Source organism: Panthera onca, chromosome A2 (assembly GCF_046562875.1).
Source record: "Panthera onca isolate mPanOnc1 chromosome A2, mPanOnc1 haplotype 2, whole genome shotgun sequence".
Lineage (NCBI taxonomy): Eukaryota > Metazoa > Chordata > Mammalia > Carnivora > Felidae > Panthera > Panthera onca.
Genome location: NC_138340.1, coordinates 82,218,736 through 82,242,831, shown reverse-complemented (window position 1 = coordinate 82,242,831; position 24,096 = coordinate 82,218,736). Strand labels below are relative to the sequence as shown.

The 24,096-nt window shown below is 37.7% G+C and overlaps 2 protein-coding genes across 5 annotated transcripts in view; one reads left to right on the top strand and one right to left on the bottom strand.

Moving 5' to 3' along the window:
- Positions 1 to 18,048, bottom strand: part of PHTF2 (putative homeodomain transcription factor 2) — a 126,003-nt gene extending 107,955 nt beyond the window's left edge. For all 4 annotated transcript variants that reach the window (XM_060632317.3, XM_060632318.3, XM_078442535.2 and 1 more), the window contains exon 1: positions 17,935 to 18,048. The gene's annotated coding sequence lies outside the window, so the exon portion shown is untranslated. The remainder of the gene's footprint in view (positions 1 to 17,934) is intronic.
- Positions 18,049 to 18,483: 435 nt separating this feature from the next.
- On the top strand, positions 18,484 to 22,443 carry TMEM60 (transmembrane protein 60). The gene is made up of 2 exons (XM_060632324.3): positions 18,484 to 18,663; positions 21,747 to 22,443. The coding sequence occupies exon 2, from the start codon at positions 21,797 to 21,799 to the stop codon at positions 22,196 to 22,198; it is 402 nt and encodes a 133-aa protein (XP_060488307.1). The 5' UTR covers positions 18,484 to 18,663; positions 21,747 to 21,796; the 3' UTR covers positions 22,199 to 22,443.
- Positions 22,444 to 24,096: the final 1,653 nt, after the last annotated feature.

Sequence of the window (24,096 nt, the reverse complement as noted above, 5' to 3'; positions counted from 1 at the left end):
CATTTAACATATCAGACAGCCACCTCTTTCTTACCTAATAGTCTTAATTATTCTCAGATTCTGTTATTTGCAAATTTGCCTGCTAGTTAATTGTTACTTGCAAGGTCAAAATACTCATAGTACTTTCCCTAATCATTTCCAGACACACAGAGACTAGCAAAAAACTTGAGATGTCTGATGTGAAGGTTTCCAGAAGAGGTCAAACAAGATGATGGTCTGTCTTCTTAAGACAGCTTTCACACTATCTTTTTTTAATCTTTTTTAAACCTTTTTTGTGGACTATTTTGTGACCTTTTTTTGCATGTTTTGCTTTTTATTGATTTTTTTATTTAAAATGGCCCCCAAGGGTAGTGTTGAAGTGCTGTCTAGTGTTCCTAATGCAAGAAGGCTTTGATGTGCCTTATGAAGAAAATGTGTGTTAGGTAAGTTTCATTTTCATATTAGTTACAGGGCTATTGGCCATGAATTCAATGTTAGCAAACCAACACTAAGTAAATAAGGTGTCTGTAAACAGCAACACATATGAAACAAGGTTAGGTACTGATCAGCTGATGAAAATGCTGTGACCAGTGGCTCATAGGAGCTTAACCTTGTATTTCCATAGGAGCTTTGCTTCAATGTTCACTAATTCAGTGTTTGCTGCCACCTTATAGAACACAACTACTATGAATAACAGGAATCAACTGTAATTGGAGTTACTGACTGGGCTCATTCTAAGAAGGCAGATGGAGGGTTAATATGGTGAAGTAGAAATGAGAACCAATTTGTGTTCCTGGGCTTCTTTGTCCTATAGTTACAGTGGCCAATTTAAAATTAGTATTTATGGCTTTAAATGTAACCAGAGTACTTTTTAGGGGCAAGTGAACTATTCAGGGAAACCAAGTCATTTTTAAAATGATGAACATATTGCTGGTCTGCAAATCTATTTTAGGTAAAACCGTTATTAATATGTCCAGATCATCACTTCAGATTAATAAAAATAAAATTTGGGGGCTTTGCTCCATATTACTACTAACTACCACACCAAGAGGCCTAATCTGCCTGGAAATTCAGGAATGCAACACAATTTCACAGCCACTAAACTTACATTCTTCTAATCTGAGGGAAATTCCTACATATCAGGAAAAAACAAATACTTCAATTTCTAGCCCATTCAAATCTGTATCACAGAGAAAAGTACTTTATAAACATGCTACAACTACTACTTAAACCAGAATCATGAGCTCAATTTCATGAGCTTTTCATTTTTGCCTAATCTTTTCAACAATAAAAACCATAGTAGGGGGGCACCTGGGTGGCTCAGCTGGTTGAGCATCTGACTCTTGATTTTGGCTCAGGTCATGATCTCACAGTTGTGAGTCCTGTGTCGGGCTCTACACTGACAGCGTGGAGCCTCCTTGGGATTCTCTCTCTTTTCTCTCTTTCCCTCTCTCTCTCTCTGTCTCTTTCTGCTCTTCCCCTGCTCGCACATGTTCTCTCTCTCTCTTAAAAATAAATAAAATTTTTAAAAAAAGACCACAGTAGGTGCTCAATCACTACAACTATTCCATTTCTCTTCTCTCCTTCACAGCAAAGTTCTGCTATCTTCTCCAATTTCTCTACCTTCTCTTTTCAATCCAATCATGCTTTTACTCCCCACACTCTATTGAAAACTCTCCTTAAGGATACCAATGACTTCTACTCTAGTTGCCAAATCCAATGATCAGGTCTTGGGGCACCTGGAGGCTCAGTTGGTTGAGCGTCCAACTCTTGGTTTCGGCTCAGGTCATGATCTCATGGTTCGTGGGTTCAAGCCCCGTGTCAGGCTCTGCACTGGCAGCACAGAGCCTGCTTAGGATTCTCTGTCCCCCTCTTTCTCTGCCCCCTCTCACTTGTGCTCTCTCTCTCAAATTAATAAACATTAAAAGATAAAAAAAATAATAAATCCAATGATCAGGTCTCAGTTGCTCATCATACTCAACATACCAGCAGTATACAATGCAGCCAATTATGTTCCCTCCTCTTGGAAGACTTTATTCACTTAGCTTCTAGGAAACCTGTCTTGGGTTTGCTCTTAACTTTCTGGCTATTCCTTCTCACCTTTTTTGCTGGCTCTCTTCTTCTCCCTAAGCTCAGTACTTAGACATCTTCTCTGGCTTTGTTTAGTCCCTTGACGATCACTTCAGGTATCTTGGTTTAAATACCATGTATGTAGATTACAGCTGCAGCCTCACCTGTCCCCTAAATCCACTAGTTTAGAAAAAGTCAGATAAATTTCCTTACCTAAGGACTTCTCAGAGCCTTTAATATATTACTGTGCATTATAAATATCCAAGAGAAGAGTATGTACACAATATGTCTTATACTTATTTAGAACAGAATCCTTTCCTCATGACGCATCTTGTGAGATATACAATTAACTAAGCCACTAAATATACCATACTAAGCTATCTTTCAAGTAGTTCCAACTTTTCACAGCACAAATTAATTATATAAAAATGGGCAAAATTTCCCTCTGAAGAGGTAATGACTGAGTTTGAACTTTTCAAGGCAGCTCACTCCATTAGAAGAGAGTTTGCCTCAAAATTTTCCTTATGCAGAGAGAAACTGTGTCTTTCTTAAGTTCCATTCACCTGTATTAGTTACCTACTTTAAATGAGCACAAAACTTATTTATCACATCTTCAGCCTTCAAATAAAATAATGTAATAAGTATATGCTGTTGTTAATCATTTTCCAGATTAAATGTGCCCAGCTCCTTCAATGTTCTCCATATAACATGATTTCCATACCTCTCATGATCCAAGGCATCTTCCTCACCAGATAAGATCTAAATAATTCCTAAAATGTAGTTGGCCAAGAAAATAATTTATTTATCCCAAGAGTACAAAATACAGTAGACTTATAACTTCTACTAATTGGGACATGATCATTTGGTCATGCGGCATAAGAATATATTCACTTTTCTTAGTAGCCACGACACTGGTTGACTCAATAATCATTTCTGAAAATAAAGGTGTATTATACACATCCACACATATACATACACATACGTATACAATACATTTAGCTATGTCCACTGAGAAGGCTTAGAAGCAGCGATTCCTTAGTAGCAATAAGCATATCTAGCAACCAAATCTCTAAACACCATTCTACACTAAAAGAAACCAAGGCTCCTTAGAGAAATGTCTGATTCCAGTTGGCACAGAGACAGTACAAGGTGATTCTGGAACATCTTGTGGGGTCAGAAATTAAGAAGGTGCTCAAAGAATGATAGGGACATTGTCAAAAATTAAAATAAGAATATACTGGTATGGGGCGCCTAGGTGGCTCAGTCGGTTGGGCATCGGACTTCGGCTCAGGTCATGATCTCATGGTTTGTAAGTTCAAGCCCTGCATCGGGCTCTGTGCTGACAGCTCAGAGCCTGGAGCCTGCTTCAGATTCTGTGTCTCCTTCTCTCTCTGCCCCTCCCCAACTTGTGCTCTCTCTGTGTCTCTCAAAAAATAAATAAATGTAAAAAAAAAAAAAAAAAAAAAGAATATACTGGTATGAATGAATGAATGAATAAGAGGGAAACTTCTCTTTATAGCAGGGAGCCAGCTAACACAGAAGAAATTAGAGAATTACAAAAACAAAGTTACCATTTGGCAACAATCTTACTGAGATGTAATTGATACAGAACATTGCATAAGTTTAAGTTGTACATGATTTGATATAATGTGAAGTGATTACCACAATAAGTTCAGTTAACATATATCACCTCAGTTATAATTTTTTCCTTTGTGATGAGAACTTTTTTTAAATGTTTTTTAAAATGTTTTTTAATGTTTATTTATTTTTGAGAGAGAGACAGAGCATGAGCAGCGGAAGGGCAGAGAGAGGGAGACACAGAATCTGAAGCAGGCTCCATGCTCTGAGCTGTCAGCACAGAGATGTGGGGCTCGAACTCACAAACTGTGAGATCATGACTTGAGCTGAAGTCGGATGCTTCATTGACTAAGTCACCTAAATGACTTCCCTTTTTTTTTTAAATGTTTATTTTTGAGAGAGAGAGGGACAGAGTGCAAGCAGGGAAGGGGCAGTGAGAGAGGGAGACACAGAATGTGAAGCAGTCTCCAGGCTCTGAGCTGTCAGCACAGAGTCCGATGTGGGGCTCGAACTCATCAAAAACCTGAGCCGAGATCAAAACCTGAGCCGAAGTCAGATGCTAACCAAATGAGCCACCCAGGCACCGCCCACCCACCCCCCCCCCCCCACACTTTTTTTTTAGTAAGCTCTATACCCAACATGAGACTTGAACTCACAACCCCGGATCAAGAATCGCATGCTCTACTGACTGAGCCAGACAGGTATCTCTGTAAAGAGAACTTTTAAGTAACCATCTTAATAGCTGATTCATGCAAGAATCATCAATAAATATTAAAGCTAATGGGCAAATCTGTGAGTAATAGGATATTTACACAAAGGTTCTCTCCACAGGTATTTTATTAGCTACAAAGAGTGACTTTGCCTTGGAGAAACCTGGCAGGTATCACCTTAACTAAATAACCAAAGTTATCATCATCAGTAAAAGGAGAAATTGCAGCATTTGCTTCTTGATATAATGCACTATGAAGAACACACCATTACATCTGTGGTATTCCTGCCCTTATAGAACCAGAATCTAATTTTTGGAGAAAAATCAATCAAATTAAAATGGAAGGATATTCAACAAAATGACATCTCAACACTTAAAAAAAACGTCAATATCAAGAAATACAAACATAGGCTTAAGAAATATTCCAGCTTAAAGGAAACTTAAGAGACATGACACTAAATGCGGCATATGATCCGGGATTTTCTTTTGCTAAGTGGATACTACTGTGACAATTGGTGAAATGTGAATAATACTAGCAGCTAGATAATAGTATTGTATCCATGTTAATTTCCGGATTTTTGATCATTGCACTTTGCTTATGTTGGAGAATCACCTGGTTTTTAGGAAACAAAACTGAGGCAGAGAAGAACTCTGAGAGAAGAAAACTGAGAGAAAAGGAGTATCAGGATTCTAATAAGTCAGGAAAAAGTAATACACGTGTATCTATCAACATAGATAAAAAGGATAAAGCAAATATAGGAACATTGTAATATACAGTTAATTTTGGCTAAGGATACACAGAAATTCTTTATACTGTTCTTACAACTTTTCCTTCAAACCTGAAATTATGTCAAAAAAGAAAAAAGCTACAATAAGCTTTAATTCAGTTTTAAAATACCTTTTTTATGTTAATTTTCTACACACAAACTATCAACTAAATATACATAATGCTTCCTTTTATTTTTTTTAAGTTAATTTTTATTCATTTTGAGAGAGAGCATGAGCAGAGGAGGAGCAGAGAGAGAGAGAGAGAGAGAGAGAGAATCCCAAAAAGGCTCCATGCTGTCAGCACACAGTCCGATGCGAGACTCTTAACTCATGAACCCATGAGACCATGACCTGAGGCGGTATCAGGAGTCAGACGCCCAGCTGACTGAGCCACTCATGCACCCCAAAGCCTTCCTCTTATAATTAAGTTTATTTTCTCACTAGTGTGGTTGCAGTGGTAGAGAATAGGATAAGCACAAGAAAACTATCCCTGTGTTTTAATTTAACAAATTTACAAATCCACCTCCATCAAAAGAAAAAGGTCACTTCAGTTGCCTATGATCAATGAGGAGACAGATTTTTAGATACTCTTCTAATATCTTTTTTTTTTTTAATGTTTATTTTTGAGAGAGTGAGAGAGACAAAGGAAGGGCCGGAGGGGGTGGAGGCGGGGGGCGGTGAGAGGTTCCCAAGTGGGCTCCATGCTGACAGCAGAGAGCCCAATGTGGGGATAGAACTCACAAACTGTGAGATCACGATCTGAGCTGAAAGTAAGAGTCAGATGCTTAATGACTGAGCCACCCAGCTGCTCCTCTTCTAATATCTTAAAGCCCATTTCCTCCAGAGATTTTTAACACCATTTAATACTTATTACTTCAAAGGTTAAGTTATAATGACTGCTCAAAATATAAAAGATAACTCTGGATCATACCAGTATTTTTAGTCATCGTTGCAAATATTTTCCAATGATGATAAAAATTGAATTATTATACTTAGAGAAATAAACACTTCTCACTATTGACCCTAGTAATATTCTAGTCATATGTTTCACACTCACACAATTTTTGTCATAAAAACTGGATTTATAAAAGAAGCAAATGCAACTAATTGCTCACCTTTTAACTCATCATACATTCCTACATTTGTTTTAAAGGAAATAGGAATGCTGAGGAACATGAACATAAATACATTTATCCAATCAAAACATACGGTATCCTTTGGTTCTGGCTATGCAAAGCTAATACATTATGAAATCATGGGATTTAATTAAAACAATTAAAAAGTGGTACTTTACATTTAAATTATGACTATAAAAATATACAGGGACTCCCATTTCTTTAAAAAAATTTTTTTCTAATGTTTATTTATGCTTTGAGAGAGAGAGAGAGAGAGACAGCGAGTACACTAGCAGGGAAGGGGCAGAGAGAAAGAGAGAGAGAGAGAGAGAGAGAGACAGACAGACAGACAAAGAATCTGAAGCAGGCTCCAGGCTCTGGGCCTGTCAACCCAGAGCCTGACACAGAGCTCAAACTCACAAGATCAAGACCTAAGCCGAAGTCGAATGCTTAACAGATTGAGCCACCCAGGCGCCCCAACAGAGACTTTCATTTCTAACCATGATGAGAATATCAGGGGCCACATTAATCTTCCCATCTTAAATACCAAAAACATGGACAAAAGAGTAAAAAGTTTTCAGATACTGTACAACAGGCAGCACAATCTCTGAAAGAGGAAACAAAAGTAAGCCCCCTAATTTCTCTAGTGTTCTGTCCACAGAGTTTCTAGGATGCAGCACTAAGATGGGAAAACCAGAGCCAGAGAGACTCCCCAAATTGAGAAAACAATTGGGCACCTGGTTGGCTCAGTTGGTAGGGCACATGACTCTTGATCTCAGGGACATGAGTTTGAGCTTCACACTGGGCGTGGAACCTACTTAAAAAAGGAAAGAAAGTTCAGTGATACCAAGATGGCTGGAGTTCCAAGGACAAAGTACCAGAGAGGAAAAAGCAGCAAAAAAAACCCTCTGGAGTTCTGCAGTACATCCCCCCACAAGTCTCCGGCTGAATACTGATCAGCACATGTATGTAAGAAAGCCAGAGACAGAAGCAATCAGAACAATTACCAAAGTTCACAAAGGAATGATAAGAGTTCACAAAGTGAAGAAATCCTGTAACAAGGGGCAACAGCTAGAGCATTCAGAAGAGGATTATACCAGTACTAGGAACAAATTAACCTTACACTAAAGGATGCTCAGGTCTCACCTAACAAAGCTTAAAAAGCAAGCCTTGGAAGATTAAACTGTTTCTAAGTAACTTAACTGTGTCCCAGAAGAAACCTCAAAAATGTAATACAAAGGAAAGGTATTTCCAAACAACAAAATTCACAATGTTTAACATTCAAACAAAAATTAGCAAGCATACAAAATAGGAAAATACAATACATAATAAGGAGAAAAACCAGTTTTAAAAATGGACCCAAAAATGACAAAAGTGATAGGATTAGTTAAGGAAAGACATTACAGCTATTATGTACAAAACACTGCTGAAAAAAATTAAATGAGACAAAAATAAATGCAAACCAACCTTATGTCATGGATTGGAAGACTTAGGATTATTAAGAAGTCCACACTATCCAAAGTGATCTACAGATTAAATGCAATCTCTATCAAAATTCCATGATATTTTTTTTGCAAAAATAGAAAAATCCATCCTGAAATTCCTATGGAATCTCAAAGGACACCAAATACCAAAATAATTTTAAAAAAGAACAAAGTTGAAGGACTCACCATTTATTTCAAAACATTCAAAACAGTGTAGTTCTGGCATAAATGCATACAAAAAGACCAATGGAATAGAACAGAGTCCAGAAATAAACGTGTATGGTCACATATATGGTCAAATGATCTTTAACAAGAATGCCAAGATCACTCAATGGGGAAAAGACAGACTCATTAACAACTGATGCTGGGAGAACTGGATAGTCACATGCAAAAGAATGAAGGTGGCCCTTTATCTTATACCACATACAGAAATTAACACAAAATGGATAAAGACCTAAACCTAAGACCTGAAACTATAAAAATCCTAGAAGAAAACTTAGAGGAAAAATTTCATGATTTTGGACTTGACAATGATTTTTTAGCTATGACACCAAAAGCACAGACAACAAAAGCAAAAACAAGTATGTGGGACTATATCAAACTTGAAAAACTGTTGTGCATCAAAGGATACAATCAACAGAGAAAAAAACCTATAGAATGGGAGAAGATATTTGCAAGTTATATATCTGATAAGGGGTTAATAACCAGAATATATAAAGAACAACTCCTTAACAACAAAAAACCAAATAACTCAATTAAAAAATGGGCAAAGGACTCAAATGGACATTTCTCCAAAGATAATGTACAAATGGCCAAGAAGCATATGAAAAGCTAATCAACATCACTAATCATTAGGGAAATACAAATCAAAACCATGACATATCACCTCACAACCATCAGGATGACTACTATCAATAAAACAGAAAATAACAAGTGTTAGCAATGATGTAGAAAAATTGGGAGCCCTGTGTACTGTTAGTGAAATGGTAGAAAGGTGCGACTGCTATGGAAAGCAGTATGGAGGCTCCTCAAAAACTCAGAAGTAGAATTACCATATGATCCAGCAATCCCACTTCTGGGTATATATTCAAAAAGAGTGAAAGCTTAGTTTATGAAGACATATTTGCATACCCATGTTCAGAGCAGCACTAATACACAATAATCAAGAGGTATAAGTAAAGATCCCCAAATCTAGGGATCACTGGATAAAGAAAATATGGTAAATACATACATTACGATATTATTCAGCCTTAAAGGAAATCCTGTTATAAACTACAGATGGATGAATCTTGAGGACATTTTGCTAAGTAAAATAAACTAATCACAAAAGACAAATACTGCATAATTTCATTCATATAAGGTATCTAGCATAGCCAAATTCATAGAGACAGAAAGTAGAAGGGTAGTTACCTGGGTCGGGGGAAGGAGAGAAGAGGAGTTGTTTAATGGGTATAGAGTTTTAGATTTGTAAGATCAAAAAGTTCCAGAGAGTTGTTTCACAACGTTAATATAGTTAACACTCTTGAACTGGTTAAGTAAAAATGGCGAAATGATTAAGATGGTAAATTTTATGTTATGTATTTTTAACCACGACCTAAAAAAAATCCATCTACTATAAACTCCATTTATTCAAAAAAGTAGAAGACGAATGCATGAGCACTGTTAAGGAGAGACATGGAAGTTATAAACATGATTCAAATCAAACTTCTAGATATAAAAAATACACTATCTAATAAGAAACATACAATGGATAAGATTAACAGCAGATTAGAAATTGGCAGAAGAAAGGTTAGTAATTTTGAAAACATAATAATTGACAGTATCCAAATTGAGACAAGAAGGCAAAAAAAGAACTAAAAACAAAACAAAACAAAACAAAACAAAACCAAAACAGTATCAGTTAGCTGTGGGACAATATTAAATGGAATACCAGAATGGGAGGAGAGAATGAAGGGAAGAGAGAAAAACTATTTGAAAAAATAATGGCCACAACTTTTCTAAATTTGATTAAAATGATAAACCCACAAACTAAAGACATCATTTTAAAAGTAGCCAGAGGGGACACCTGGGTGGCTCAGTTGGTTGCGAATCTGACTCGATTTCAGCTCAAGTCATGATCTCACGGTTTGTGAGATTGAGTCCCCCACTGGGCTCTGTGCTAACAGCACATTGGCTGCTTGGGATTCTCTCTCTCTGTGTCTCTATCTGACCCTACCCAACTTGTGCTCTCTCTCTCTCTCTCAAAATAAATGAATAAACTTAAAAAAAAAAAAAAAAAGGTAGCCAGAGAAAAAAGACACTTTTAGTATAAAGAAATAGGGGGAACAGTAGATTTCAGGTCAGAAAAATGCAAATGAGAAGACAGTGGAGCATCATTAAAGTCCTATCATTAAAGTCCTGAAACAAAGAAACTGTCAATCTAGAATTCTATACCCAGCAAAAATATATTTGAAAACTGAAGTACAAAAAAAAAAAAAAAAAAGATTTTTCAGACATATGAAAGCGGAAAGAATTCATCAGCAGTTCAGCTTACAGTACATGCTAAAGGAAGTCATTCAGGCAGAAGGAAAATGATACCAGATGGAAAAGGAATTTGAAAGGAATGAAGAGCCTTGAAAATGGGACAGATGTGGGTAGATATAAGAACCTTTTTCCAAAAAACTATTTTTAAATCCTTAAAAGAGAATTGACCATTTAAAGCTAAAAAACTAAAAATATATTGTGCAATTTAAACATATGTAGAACTACAATGTATGACAACACAAGAATGAGAGGGAGAAATGGAAGCATAGTATTATAAAGTTCTTATATAATATGTGAAGTAGTATTTTATCCAAAAAGAGTCTGTAATAAGGTAAAGATATATATGCATACTACAAACAAAACCCCCAAAACAAAAATACAGCAAAAAAGCTACAGATAATAAACAAGCCAAAAAAAGAGATAAAGGAGAGTCATAAAAAATACTCAAGTACTACAAAAGAAGGCAAAGAGAAAAACCAAAACACAGATGGGGCAATAAAACACAAGCAGCAAGACAGCAGATTTAAACCCAACAATATCAATAATCATATTAAATATAAATGGTCTAAATTAAAAAGCAAAGATTGGGAAATTGGGTAAAAAAAAAAAAAAAAAAAAAAAAAAGACTGAACTATATGCTATCTACCAGAAATCTACTACAAATATAAACACATCAATAGATAAAAATAAAAGGATGGAAAAAGAGCCACCATGCTAATACCAATCAAAAGAAAGCTGGGAGAAAAAAGAAAGCTGGAAAATCAATACTGACAAAGTAGATTTCAGAGCAAAGCATATTACCAGAAATAGAGAGCCATTTCACAATGATAAAGGGATCCAATTTGTCAAGAAATCACAACAATCCTAAACATGCATGCATCTCATAACAGAACTTCAAAATATATGAAGCCAAACTGATGGAAGTACAAGCAGAAATTGGCAAGTCCACAATTAGAAAAGACTTGAGAAATTCTATCAATCAACTTGATCTGACATTTATAGCCCACTCCACCCAACTTTCTTTTCAAGTGCACATGAATCACTTACCAATATGGGCCATATTTTGGGCAATAAAACAGTCTCAATAAATTTAAAATGATTCAAATCTTGGGGCGCCTGGGTGGCTAGGTTGGTTAAGTGTCTGACTCTTGATTTTGGCTCAGATCTTAATCTCCTGGTTCGTGAAATCTTGCCTGCATGGGGCTCTTTGCTGATATAGCATGGAGCCTGCTTGGGATTCTCTCTCTCCCTCTCTGTCTGCCCCTCTTCCACTTCCATGCACACATACACATGCTTTCTCTCTCAAAACAAACTTTAAACAAATAAAAATCAGTAAAATGATTCAAATCTTATAATGTATGTTCTTTGACCACAGTAAAATTAAATCAGACATCAATATCTGAAAAATCCCCCAATATTTGGAAACTTATGTACATACTCATTTATAACCAATGGGGTCAAAGAAGAAATCACAAATAAAATCAGCAAGATTTCTGAACTGAATAAAAATGAAAATACAACCTATCAAAATTCATGGGATGCAGCCAAACACTATTTAGAGACAAATTTTACAACATTAAACATTTATATCAGAAGACAATAAATTAATGAGCTAAGATTTTATTTTTAAAATTCAAGCATACCAAGAGCAAATAAAATGGAAATGAAATGGCAAAAAGAATATAATAAAGAATACAAATCAAGGACACCTGAGTGGCTCAGTTGGTTAAGCGCCCCACCCTTAATTTTGGCTCAGGTCCTAATCTCACAATTTGTGAGATCAAGCCCTTCATCAGGCTCTGTGCTGACAGTGTGAAGCCTGTTTATGATTGTCTCTCTCTCTCTTCGCCTCTCTCCCTCTTTCCCAAAATAAATAAATAAATGAAAAACTTAAAAAAAAAATCAATGAAATTGAGAACAGAAAATCAATAAATAAAAGCAAAAGCTGCTCTGAATATCAATAAAACAGAAGCCTCTAGCCAAAGTGAAAAGGAAACAATGAAAAAAATACAGAAATTAACGGTAAGGAATGAGAGAGGGGACATAGTTGCAGATCTTAAAACATTAAAAGATAGTAAGAGAATATTATGGACAATTTTATGCCAATTTAACAACTTAGATTAAGTAGACGAACTCTTTGAAAGATTCAAACTATTATTGCTCATTCAAAAACAAACAAATAAATAAACTAAATAGCTCTCTATTGAAATTAATTATTAAAATCTTTCCCACAAAGAAAACTCTAGACACAGGTATGTAAGTCATTTAGTATTAAGTTTAAGATACATGGAGGGATCTAGTATTTATTAATTATCATCTTGTGCTGGCACTAAGGATATATTTTAATATGTTTATGTTATTATTCAGCAAAATCATTCTGGAAGGAAGCTGTGGGAAGAACTGATTAATATGAGGCTACATCAAAACCAAGAAAACTAATAACAATCTGGGAAAGAAACGACGAAGGTCTGAAATAAATCCATGGCAATGAGGCGTGAGTGTTCAGACAGGGCATGATGAAAAGATGGATAGCTAGTAGAAAGAAAGATCAGATATAATGACTGACTGGACATGAAAGGTATGGAGAGTAAAGAGTAAGGATACTCCATGATTCTCGGCTTAAACACTGAAAAACCACTCATTAGGATAGGGAATATAGAGAGACAGATTTGGGAACAAGAATATATGTTTATTTTTCAACATATGAACTAATTAATATGAGGCTAATTTAAAACCAAGAAAACTAGTAACAATAATCTGGGCAAGAAACAATGTAGGTCTGAAATAAATCAGTGGCAATGAGGAGTGAGTATTCGGACCGGGCATGATTAAAAGACAGCTAATAAAAGGAAAGATCAGATAGAATGACTGACTGGACATGAAAGGTATGGAGAGTGAAGAAAGAGTAAGGATACTCCGTGATTCTTGGCTTAAACACTAGAAAAACCATTCATTACGACAGGGAATATAGAGGAGAAACAGATTTGGGAACAAGATATGTTTATTTTTCAACATACGATATACTTAGACATTCAGTGTCCAAAAGATATATAGCAGGCAATGGGATATATGGAACCAACACTTAGGAAATACATGTAGTTAATTTGCTCTCCTAGGAGTCCCTGCAATTAAAGCCTTCTCTATAACTGTAAAATTAATGGCTTCTATCTGTTAAAAGAATTTTAGAGATAAGAAAGTGGTTAAGGAGTCTGAGAAAAGAAAGTCCCTTTCTGTACATACTAAATTCACAGTACAAGAGACCCAATTTCAGTGACCTTTTTATTGTCATTTAGAATAGCAAAACCTTATTTATTTACTCTATCTGGTTTAATGAGTCTGACATACTATCTTCAAAAAAAAACACTTCAGAATATGAAACCCTCTCCCCATCTTTTCCTTTGTTTTCTATGTGGCTGCAATAACTCAATTTTTTTATTCAACTTTGCCTGTTGCCTGTATGACATCCTACTGCCTCCCTTTAAGGTTTTATCTGTTTGCCATTTTCTGACTTTCCCATACTCTATTTGAGAATTGTATTTTTAAAATAAAAACACAACTGTTTAACTTAACTTTAACGGCAACAACCATTTTTTTAACATGTCTTATAAGCCAGGCAATGTGTCAAGTGCTTTACATATATTAGCAAACATAATTTTCAGAATAAATATCTCCATTTTATGATTAAATAAACCTGAACCTTAAAAAGATTTCATAATGAGCCCAAGGTCACATAACTGACAGACTGAAGAACTGAGACTTGAACCTAGGTCTATAGAGCATCAAAACTTGTGCCGCATAACTTAGCAAAACGTTTTCTGCTATCTGTAACAGATGTTTTACTGAATGTTTTACTAAGGTGCTTTCATTCATGTAAATATAGAGGAGTGCCCACGACATATCTTCAAAACTTCTGTTGAAATACTTTTAACAGCTCCTTTCCCCTACTGTTTCTGAAACTGGAAAGCTGCATACAGTGCACTTTTTCCCCCCTTTACTTCCTCTCATTAAATGTCAGATTCAATCATGTTATGATTATTATCAGGTAGTGGTGCAGCCACAGCCATTTCCTGCCCAGTTCCTGTTCACTACTCAGAATGAAGTCCAGCACTCTTTCCTTGTGCTCTAAACCTACCTGTTCTAGGAAGCAGTTGGTTTTTCTCATCTGAAATCTGATCTCTGTATTTTGTGTCATTTTTGGCAATCTGTATGAGGCTAACACGTTGGAATAAAAATGCAGCTTTCCTAAATGTCATTTAATATCTTCAATTTTGTCAAATAATTCTGGTCACGAAGTGATCTACATTTATCATTCCAATGGGAACATTTATGGTTCTGTGCTAACCTGAAGGGAAGATACACACATGGGACTTTTTCTCAGGTTTTTAAGAACAGTCCCAATTTGAAACGTTCTGTCCCACTCCCATGTCTCAAATTTGGATTCAGAAAAAGCAGTCAACATATGCAAAGGGTAGTTTGCAATATTGGCTCTATGTGGCTACATACTAGATAAAGGGGTTAAGGGAAGGCAACAGTCACTTTAAGATTCTTCTTTTTTAAATACTCCCAAAATACATCCCACAAATTAAGTGCAAATGCCTCTAGTGGTGTTAAGTCTTCCTTTACAGTTTAGAGTGAAATATCACAATGAAATAATGAAAGCGCTTAGCTGGACATGTTTGGAAATGAAGTTTTAACTGACAGTGGGGAAAATAAGTATTAAAAGGTAAATATTAAATAAAAATACAACAATGCACAAATAATTTCCAACAACTTAAATATCTAAGTATGCAATTTCCAACCACCAAAATTGGGTAGTACTCACCTTGCCCAGCCACATTTATATACAATTATCATTTAAATTTGGCCTTCGCAAATACTTTTTATACAAAGCTACAATTACTTGCCATTCCTTCAACAATCCACATTCCTGTTCCAGGACCCTGCCTCCTGTTCTGTCTGTGTAGAATGCCCTCCTTCCCCAATAATGAAAACTACTACTCACCCTTTAAGGCTCCAGAGATAGCTCCCTGCTAAACCTCCAACCCCTTCTCTACTCTCTCTGAAAATTATTCTGTCTTCTTTATTCAGTGCTTACCAATGTGTCAGTACTTTATATATTCTGTTTAATACTTAATATTCCCCTTTGAAGTAATATTCTCTCCACTTAACAGATAAAGAAGCTGAAGCTCAAAAAGGTTTGCCATCATGTTAAAGGTCATAAAGCCAAATAGGAATTAAAATGGTGGTATGTCTAAACTTCAACTGATTTCTCTTCCATTAAATCACAGATTTATATCACTCTTCTTATAGTACATGTTGTATTTTATTATCATTACCTGTTTAAATATTTCTCTCCCCCACTATGGCCAGGGAAGATGACTCCATCCTTATATCCCCAGCAACACTCAACAGTCCGTACTATACAATGACTCAAAGTGTTACTGAACACCTACAATATTCTTATTCAGTTTATGATTCTGGAGCATTATTTTCCACTGATTAGTCTCCTTGTATCAGGTCTCTAATAAGCCCCCCGTGGTGGTGAAACTTATTGGCTTGGAATGTAGGCTTTGTAATGATTGCACAGATTTGAATTCCAACTCCATCAACTTATTAGCTGAGAAATCTTGAACAAATGAATTAACCTAAGTTATGGTTAACTCATCTGTAACACAGAACAATAATCCCATACATACCTTATAGCATTATAAAGATTAAATGAGATAGTATGTAAGCAATCCGACTATTTTTCTATCCTCAATTTTTCTACATGTCACTCTAAATTTTCTTTGGCTTAGTTTAGTGAAGGCTTTTTCATTACAAATTCCTTGCAACTTTGTATCAGATGGGCTAGTAAAAAGGTTGGTGGTTTAAAAATTGCCAGGCCATGATGTCTGGCTGGCTCAGTCAATACAGCATGTGCCTCTTGATCTCATGGTTGTGAATTCAAGCCCCACACTGGGTCTAGAGCTTATTTAAAATAAACAAGTAAGTAAATAAATAACAATTTTAAAATAACAAAATTAAATTAAAAAATAAAAAATTGCTCAGGCCACCTACTCCATTTTTAGGGCCAACTGTCCAGTGCCAGTTTGGACTCAAAAAAAGTTTATTCTGGGAGGTTTGACTATGCCAGACCTCCATTGTACATTATACTTTTTCCTCTTATTACATTTTCATGCCCTATCAGAAAGTGGTAAAAATTAGAAAAGACATTTCCTACCTAACATCTAACTTAATACTATCCCATGCATGCACACAACTAACCTGTGTGGGAGGCAAGCTATTTCCCCACCAAGAATTTTTCCTGGAACTACCTTGTGTCTGGACTCAGGCATGGCTCATTCTCCTCAGACCTCTAGATTCCTTTCCTCTGGTATCTGGAGACTGAGCCACTACAACTGACAGGGGACACCCATTTCCCTCTCTTCAACTTAGCAATGTTTACTCCAAGAAGCTAGAATTTCAAATTGTTGTGATAATTTACAGTTCTTTAGGCTAAAGTGCATAGTTTCCAAATTCTCAGAACTCCCCCTTACAACTTTAAAAACGTTATGAAAAAAATCCAGTTTGGGAGGAAACAAATTTTTAAAAAATACATGATCTCTAAAAACAAGAGCAAACACCATGTCTATACCGAAAGTCTTGGAGAAAAGAAAAATCTTAAAATGGCTAGTTGGCTAAAGCTAACCAAAAACTATAAAATCAAAGCACACAACAAAATAACCTCAAAGTAAGCAGGATATACCATAAACAAAGACAGCGAGTGTAAATTAAAAAATGTTTAATACATTCACGAATTTAAAAATTACTTGGTATGTAAATGCTGACATTAATAAACTGTCCATATTCTGCACTCCCCTAGTCAGTATATGATGATATAAAGCAGTTCCTTTTTTTTTTTTTTTCCTTTGGTCAGGCTAAAAATAGTGATGGATCTGTGACAGAATGATCTCCAAAGTTACACAAGGAAGGTGTTGAGTTTAAAAGTCATGACACGAAGGAATACCAAAATACTGGCTGTCAACATTAGATAAAAATAAGAAAAGGTAAAGCAAGCTGGTGGACCGCAGTATTGTTTCCAGAGGGGAAACAGCCCTTAAGGCCCCTGAGAGGTTTCAGCACCCGCTCCGTAGTCAGTGCTGGAATCAGAAAACTAAACTGTTGCCTGCTCAGTGGGTGCAGGGCAGCGACCCTCCCTCCAACCTGCGTCCAGCGCGCGCACAGTCGCCCTCTCCGCCCGAGCCCGCTCCTCCGGCCGCTAGCTGACCTCTCCCGCCAGCCCAGGCTCGGCCACCCGATGCCGATGCCCCTACACGCCCTCCAGGACCCGACGCGCCCCCAACACAGCGCCAGGGGAAGGAAGCGAAGGAAAGGGGCCGCGAGAGGGGGCGGAGGGGCGGGAGGCGGCGCTGGGCTTTGGCCCTTCACCATCGAGGCTCGAGGACTGCACGGGCTCGAGAGGAGGGAAGCTGAGCCTCTGCCACCGGTCAAATGATGGGAGGGGACCGCGGCTGACCCCGGCGCGCAGGTGCCAGCGGCTGCCGGGGAAGTCACCAGCGGCAGAGGGCGATGCGTTGGCCCGGAGCCCCCACCTCCATCCTGCCCGCCGCTTTCCTCTTTCGTCCTGCTCCATCCCCAGGATTCTGTCAGAACCCAACGACCTCCACACGGCCCGCCCAAGCACAGAGGTGATGCCGGCTCTTACCGTAGGAGCGGGCGCCGCGCCGCTAGGAGGCGGCTGGGGTGCGCGCGGGAGACTCCGAAGCGAGCGCCGCCGCCGCTGCGGGAGCCGGAGGAGTCACAACGAGGCTGCCGGCGGGAGCGCTGCCTCCAGAGCTGTCGCCCCACCCCCTCTCCCGCAGGATTTTGCGCCGGAGCCTGCAGTCTCCGCGCGCTGGCGCGGAGGGGGAGAGAAGGGGCGGGGCGCCCTCGGGGGCGAAGCCGAGAGCTGGCTTGTCTGATTGGCACTTGTGGGCCCAATGGGACTACGGACACTCCAGGCTGTGCTTAGACTGACTTCCCTCCTAGCCCGTAGCGGTAGAGAGGCGGGCCTAGTGGCTTCTCTTATAGCCGCCTTTTTGACAAACCCAAACGTAAGAAAAGATCGGTTGGTTCGCACTGGCGGCCAAATGGTCCAATTACCACAGGAAAAAAGGCCTCTGAACTTAGATTGGCATCCTCTCTACCTATAGGTAGAGAGGGTAGTCCCAGGGGTGGTGAGAACCTGCCCCGGATGTGGGCGTGGCCCTGAGGTAGAACATAGAGCCTCCGCCGCGGTGGTTTGGGGAGGCGGAACTGAGATCTTTTTCTTGATTATCATGTGACGGGTTCTGGATTTAATGGAGGAGAAAGCGTGGAAAAGGCCAAGGATCCAAACTGGCGAGTTTTCTGATCTTCGCGCCCCATTCCGCTCTCCGGCCAGCGGCGCTGCCAGGTGAGTCCCGGGCTCCAATGGGCCGGGCCAGCAGTCTCCCGAGGTGCCTTTGCCCTGCCGGTGCCCCGGTGCTGGCTTCCCGAAGCCTCGGGGGGTTTGTCTCTACCTCCCACCCCCTCCCACTCCCAGCCAAAAGGACTGACACCTGCTTGGCACCAGGCTTCTGCGTGCGTTTTGGATCTTGTGCAGGAAACCTCGTTCAACTCTCAAAATGTACGGGGCCGCCCAAAGCGCAGAATGGGAACAGTCCGGATAGGGCGGACCGTCAGTGTTTGAAGACTAAGGGCGAGGAGAGTTTAGGAACATCCTGAAGTTATAGGAACAAGTAGGCCCAAAAACCATGTAAGTTGTAAGCAAAACGCTGTTCCTCTGAAGGAAGGTTAAGTTTTCCAAGGCTGTTGCAGCAGGGGCCTTTCAAAAGCTACTCGTTATTTAGAGGAATTCTGTGTTGTGGGCTCATAAGCAAAACTGTCTTTTGGGATGAGGCGAGTTCATTTGGAAGAGGATTGGCGGTAGCGAGAGAAGGAAACGGGGGTGGTGTGGGAAGCACCGTGGGCAAATCAATGCCTGCACACACAACTGATAGACGCTGGAACTGTGGGCAGAGCCCTTTCGATTTCCATTTTGGGGCGATGCAGAACGTTTTGACAATGAATGAGGAAGCATATGAACTAATAATTATCTTCCTAGTACCAGAAGTAACCACCTAAAATGGGACTTCAGTAGAGCAAATTTTTGTTTTGGAGAAGGCAACCCCCTCCCTTGAGGAGAAAGAAGAGTAGTAGTAGGAAACAACGATTGCTTCAATTAGTGAAGATTTACGAATAAAGTAAAATTAACGTTGTAGCTCAGCATCCAGAATTCTTAAAGCATCATTTAAATATCGACATAGCGCTTCTCAGTTGAGGGCATTTTAGTATAAGTGCATACAGAGCTTTTGTTGCATCCCACATTATAAAACTGGAAGCCTTAAGACTGTGCTGTATTTTTCCACCTCCAATCCTAACGTGCCTGTGTTGAGTGCAGCTACCCTTTGACCAGGTGCTTACTCAGTCTTAACATGCAAAAATATGAACCCTGACTCATCCAATGGCTAGTGGAAAAGTGTGTTTAAGCAAGTGTATTGTAAACTTTTTAAAGGTTCACAAAAATGTTCAGATAGACTGGGAATCAGGATTGAGAAAAACTTCCTTTACAGCATGAAATCCATTTGTAGTTAATAATCAGTACACACCCTTCACACCTCTTCCAAATTCAGCCCATATCCCACTATGGCAGCCTCTGGTCAGGAAATGAGACCTAGAGAAAATGCCTTCCTCGGAGTAAAAGCATCTGCTTTTCATACTGCAGTATGAAGCATCTGCCAGCTAAGTAAATGAGTGCCAAAAGATGGGTATAAGGGGAAGAGAGGTTTTTGGAGATCCATTAAGTCATTATTGTAATAAAACAGATATATGTTCTTGCCCTATGATAGCCACCCATTGTTTAAAGTAGTAGAGATGTAGCAAAGAATATCAAAGTTCTAAAATATAATTAATTAAACATGCTAGTTTAGGGCATTTTTTATTTATCTTATTTTCCTGCATTTTTCTTATCTTCTGCATTTTTACTCCTAGCTCTCATGCTTTTGCTATCTACCCCACCACCTTCTGATCCTTTCCTCTTTCCACCAAGTATCCTCTCTCAATCACTCCTCTGTAGCTTATTTCCCTCAGCTTATAATCATAGATTATTCCTTTACTGAAAAATTGCTTCTTAACCCTTTCTCAGGCTCATTATTTGTCTTATCTTTCATCTTTTTTCTCCAAATGTTTCAAAAGAATAAAATGTTGTCAGCTATTTGCATTTCGTTATCTTCTGTTAACTGCTTACCCAACTGCATGCAATCTGGCTTCTGATTTCCATTCTACTTACTCTTTCTCCAAATGGTCACAATTTAAGTATAGAACATACTGTAAACTTGTATGTGAAGACTAAATGCTTATACCATATTATAGATTAATGAATCCCAATCAAAATTCCAATTTTTAAAGAATTAGTGATTTTAGTAGTGAAAAAATGAAAGGGCAAAATATTCTGGAAAAGAAATCCCATGAGTAGGTACTAAGCTTCCCAGATATTAGAGCATATATCCTGGAACATATCCAATCATAGTCATATAGTACTAGTGCAAAACAAATATAGACCAGTAAGACAAAATAGAAGTATAAGAAATAGCTTCAGGTTGCCTGTCCGAGTCCTGAGTTCAAGCCCCACAACGGGCATAGAGCTTACTCTAAGAAAGGAAAGAAGGGACTAAATTATTGAATAATTTGGCATCTATTGGTAACAAAATGTCAAAAGTTTAAGTGGTCTTGATTATTGGATAGCAAATGATAAAAAATCATGATCTATACCACAAACCAAACAATATATAATTAGTATTAAAAAGAAAAATTCAGACTAATAGCTATTTATTAAGAATTGCAATGAGAAAGTTTAATTTAAAAATATAAGACCCAGAGACTAAACTATGTGAAAACCCAGTATTATCAATGTGTTCTGTATTATTTTAGCCCAATGACCTCTTTACTTAAGTAATTCTACTTAATATCTTAATTTTTATCATTCCCTCTTTATTAAAACTCTCCTCCCTTAGCCTGATACCACTTCCTCCTTTTTCACTACTTTGATTTTGAAAGCTTTTTCTTAGTACATCTCCAAATTGAATGAAAATTTATAGATGTACAAATGTATAAAAAAGAGGTTAAGAATATCCCTGAGATGCAGGAATAAAGTCATGAGTACTTGGAATTGAGTGACTGCAAATGAAAAGGAACAGACTATTCTTGAGACTTTTGTATAGAGCTTATGCCCAGTTGATATACTAAAAATTTTATTGTATTTTGTCATAGGCTTTAAGGAATGATGGATATAATGTTGTCAAAGATGGCTACAAAATTTTACAGGTTTTGAAAGGCAGAATAGGATTTTTCAAAATTAGGAAATCTGTGAGTGGGGGAAGAACCAGCTTTGTTCACCAGGAATGGAAGTGATTTTTTTTCTGGTATCAAAACAATCTTGACTTTTTTTCCTTCTCTTAGGGTATATTTCCCTTTTTTCGACTCTGCAACAGCCTCTTTAAACTGTTTAAATGAGAATGTCCTTGGCTCAGAGAGTACTACTCACCTGGCTTTTCACATTACTCTTCTTGATCATGTTGGTGTTGAAACTGGATGAGAAGGCACCTTGGAACTGGTTCCTCATATTTATTCCAGTCTGGATATTTGATACTATCCTTCTTGTCATGCTGATTGTGAAAATGGCTGGGCGATGTAAGTCTGGTTTTGACCCTCGACATGGATCACACAATATTAAAAAAAAAGCCTGGTACCTCATTGCAATGTTACTTAAATTAGCCTTCTGCCTTGCACTCTGTGCTAAACTGGAACAGTTTACTACAATGAATCTGTCCTATGTCTTCATTCCTTTATGGGCCTTACTGGCTGGGGCTTTGATAGAACTTGGATATAACGTCTTTTTTGTGAGAGACTGACTTCTAAGGACATCATCTCATTTTATTGCTGTTCAACAAGCTGTCATTAAAGTGTTCTGAATCTTTGCAAGCTTGAAGAAATACCAGAGAACTGAGAAAAATAACCAAATGTAGTTTTATACTGCTTCCATAAAATAGTCTTTGTGAATCATGGACTTCTAGTCAATCCAAAGCTTAATTATTCAGTATTTGAGTTACTAATATCCTTATTATCCCTATATAAATAAAGTTTGTTTTTGACCTTATTTTTATACTTGACTCTTGAATAATCTGTTATAAGTATGTGGTCAATTCTTAAAGTAAGTAAACACAAAGTCTTTAATCTACATTATTTGGGTAGGAGTTTAATATATCATGGCCCCATTATGACCAATGTAAATGGTCATTTGTGCTTGTAATTATGAACAAAGAAACCTAGTTAATGAAATACTTAGGTGTGCCACTTTCATGTTTACATTCAGAATCAGAGTTTGAGAGATTTTTATCTAGGCTAACTGCATTAACTCTCTCTCCTGTTTATGATCCATGAATTAGAGGTGGCATATTAGAGCAGAGACTTGCCTCTTTTTAAATTTAGAGGGGCCTTTTATCCTGGTTAAATCAGGACAGGCCTCATTTATGCCTGCTGTCCTCAGTCTCAGGAATTTAGTGCCCCTTTCACTCTTAGAATATCCTGGCTTGAGAATTTATAGATCATCCTACCAAGGCACTTAACCCATTCCAGTGAAGCCTAGGTGACATTACTTAGAAGAATTCCCAACAGTCTTAAGTGTATTATAACCCTAAAGCAGGTGATTGTTCTCGCCCTATACAGCCTTCATTTTTAGCTTCAGAAAGAACCTAAAGTAGTATTTTATTTGTCTTAAAAAATATCTAACACACAAAGTGATTCCTGGCTGCTAATACTTGAGAGGATTGCTTTGAATATAGCATTTTGGTCTAGTTCTCCTTTGTAAAGCAGATGACAGTTTAAGTTATAACACCACAAATTAATGTAGCTTATGAAACTACAGAGCTAAGCTAAATAAAAATTATCAATTACAAGCATTTTGCTGTCTTATAATTGGTATATATTCTATTTTGAGCATCAAAAAATAGGATGGAGAGGGATAGTTAATATGGGGAACATAATGTTCCAGAATTGATCAGATATTTCTAATTCAACTGAGAGATCCAAACCATTTGGTCTCTCTAATGATAGATTCAAAGGAGAAAAAAGTTTTCATCTCTTTGAGAAACCAGATAGGATTTTGAAATTCGGCAAAAGCTGTATTTGTGCATGTATTATCTCTCAGTATAATCTCTCACAGGGAAAAGGAAAAGGACAGCACCACATGCAAACAATTAGCTAGGTCAGGAGTCAGCAAAATTTTTCTCTAAAGGGCTATATAGTAAATATTTTAAGCTTTGTGGGCTATGTGGGTCTGTCTCAACAATTCAAATCAGCTCTGTGGCAAGCAAGCAGCCATAAACCATGGCTATGTTCCAATAAAACTTTATGGACAATGAAATTTAAATTTTGTAAAATTTTCACATATCACAAAGTTATTATTCTTTTGACTTTTGTTCCACTTACTCAAAACTATCCATTCTTGCCTCACAGCCATTCAAAAAACAGATCCCTAAGCTAGGCCATGAAACAAGCAAATCTCTGTATGAGATTTTCTAAAAGAAAAATATGGGACAAGTCTCAGAGGATGAGAAACTAGGTAAGAAATATATCTAAAAGGCCATGTAATAACCAACCTGTTGACCCATGAGGATCAAGTAATTGTATCTGAAAGGTTCCAGAAAGTAGAACTTTCTTAACTTGGTATACTGACACCATAAACGAACAACTTGAAGCAGCATAGTAAGTTATTGATGTATGCCTCCTTGATTCTGGCACCAGTTCAGAT

Coding starts and splice junctions, on each gene's coding strand:
- TMEM60 (XM_060632324.3), top strand. CDS start 21,797: ATGAGAATGTCCTTGGCTCAGAGAGTACTACTCACCTGGCTTTTCACA.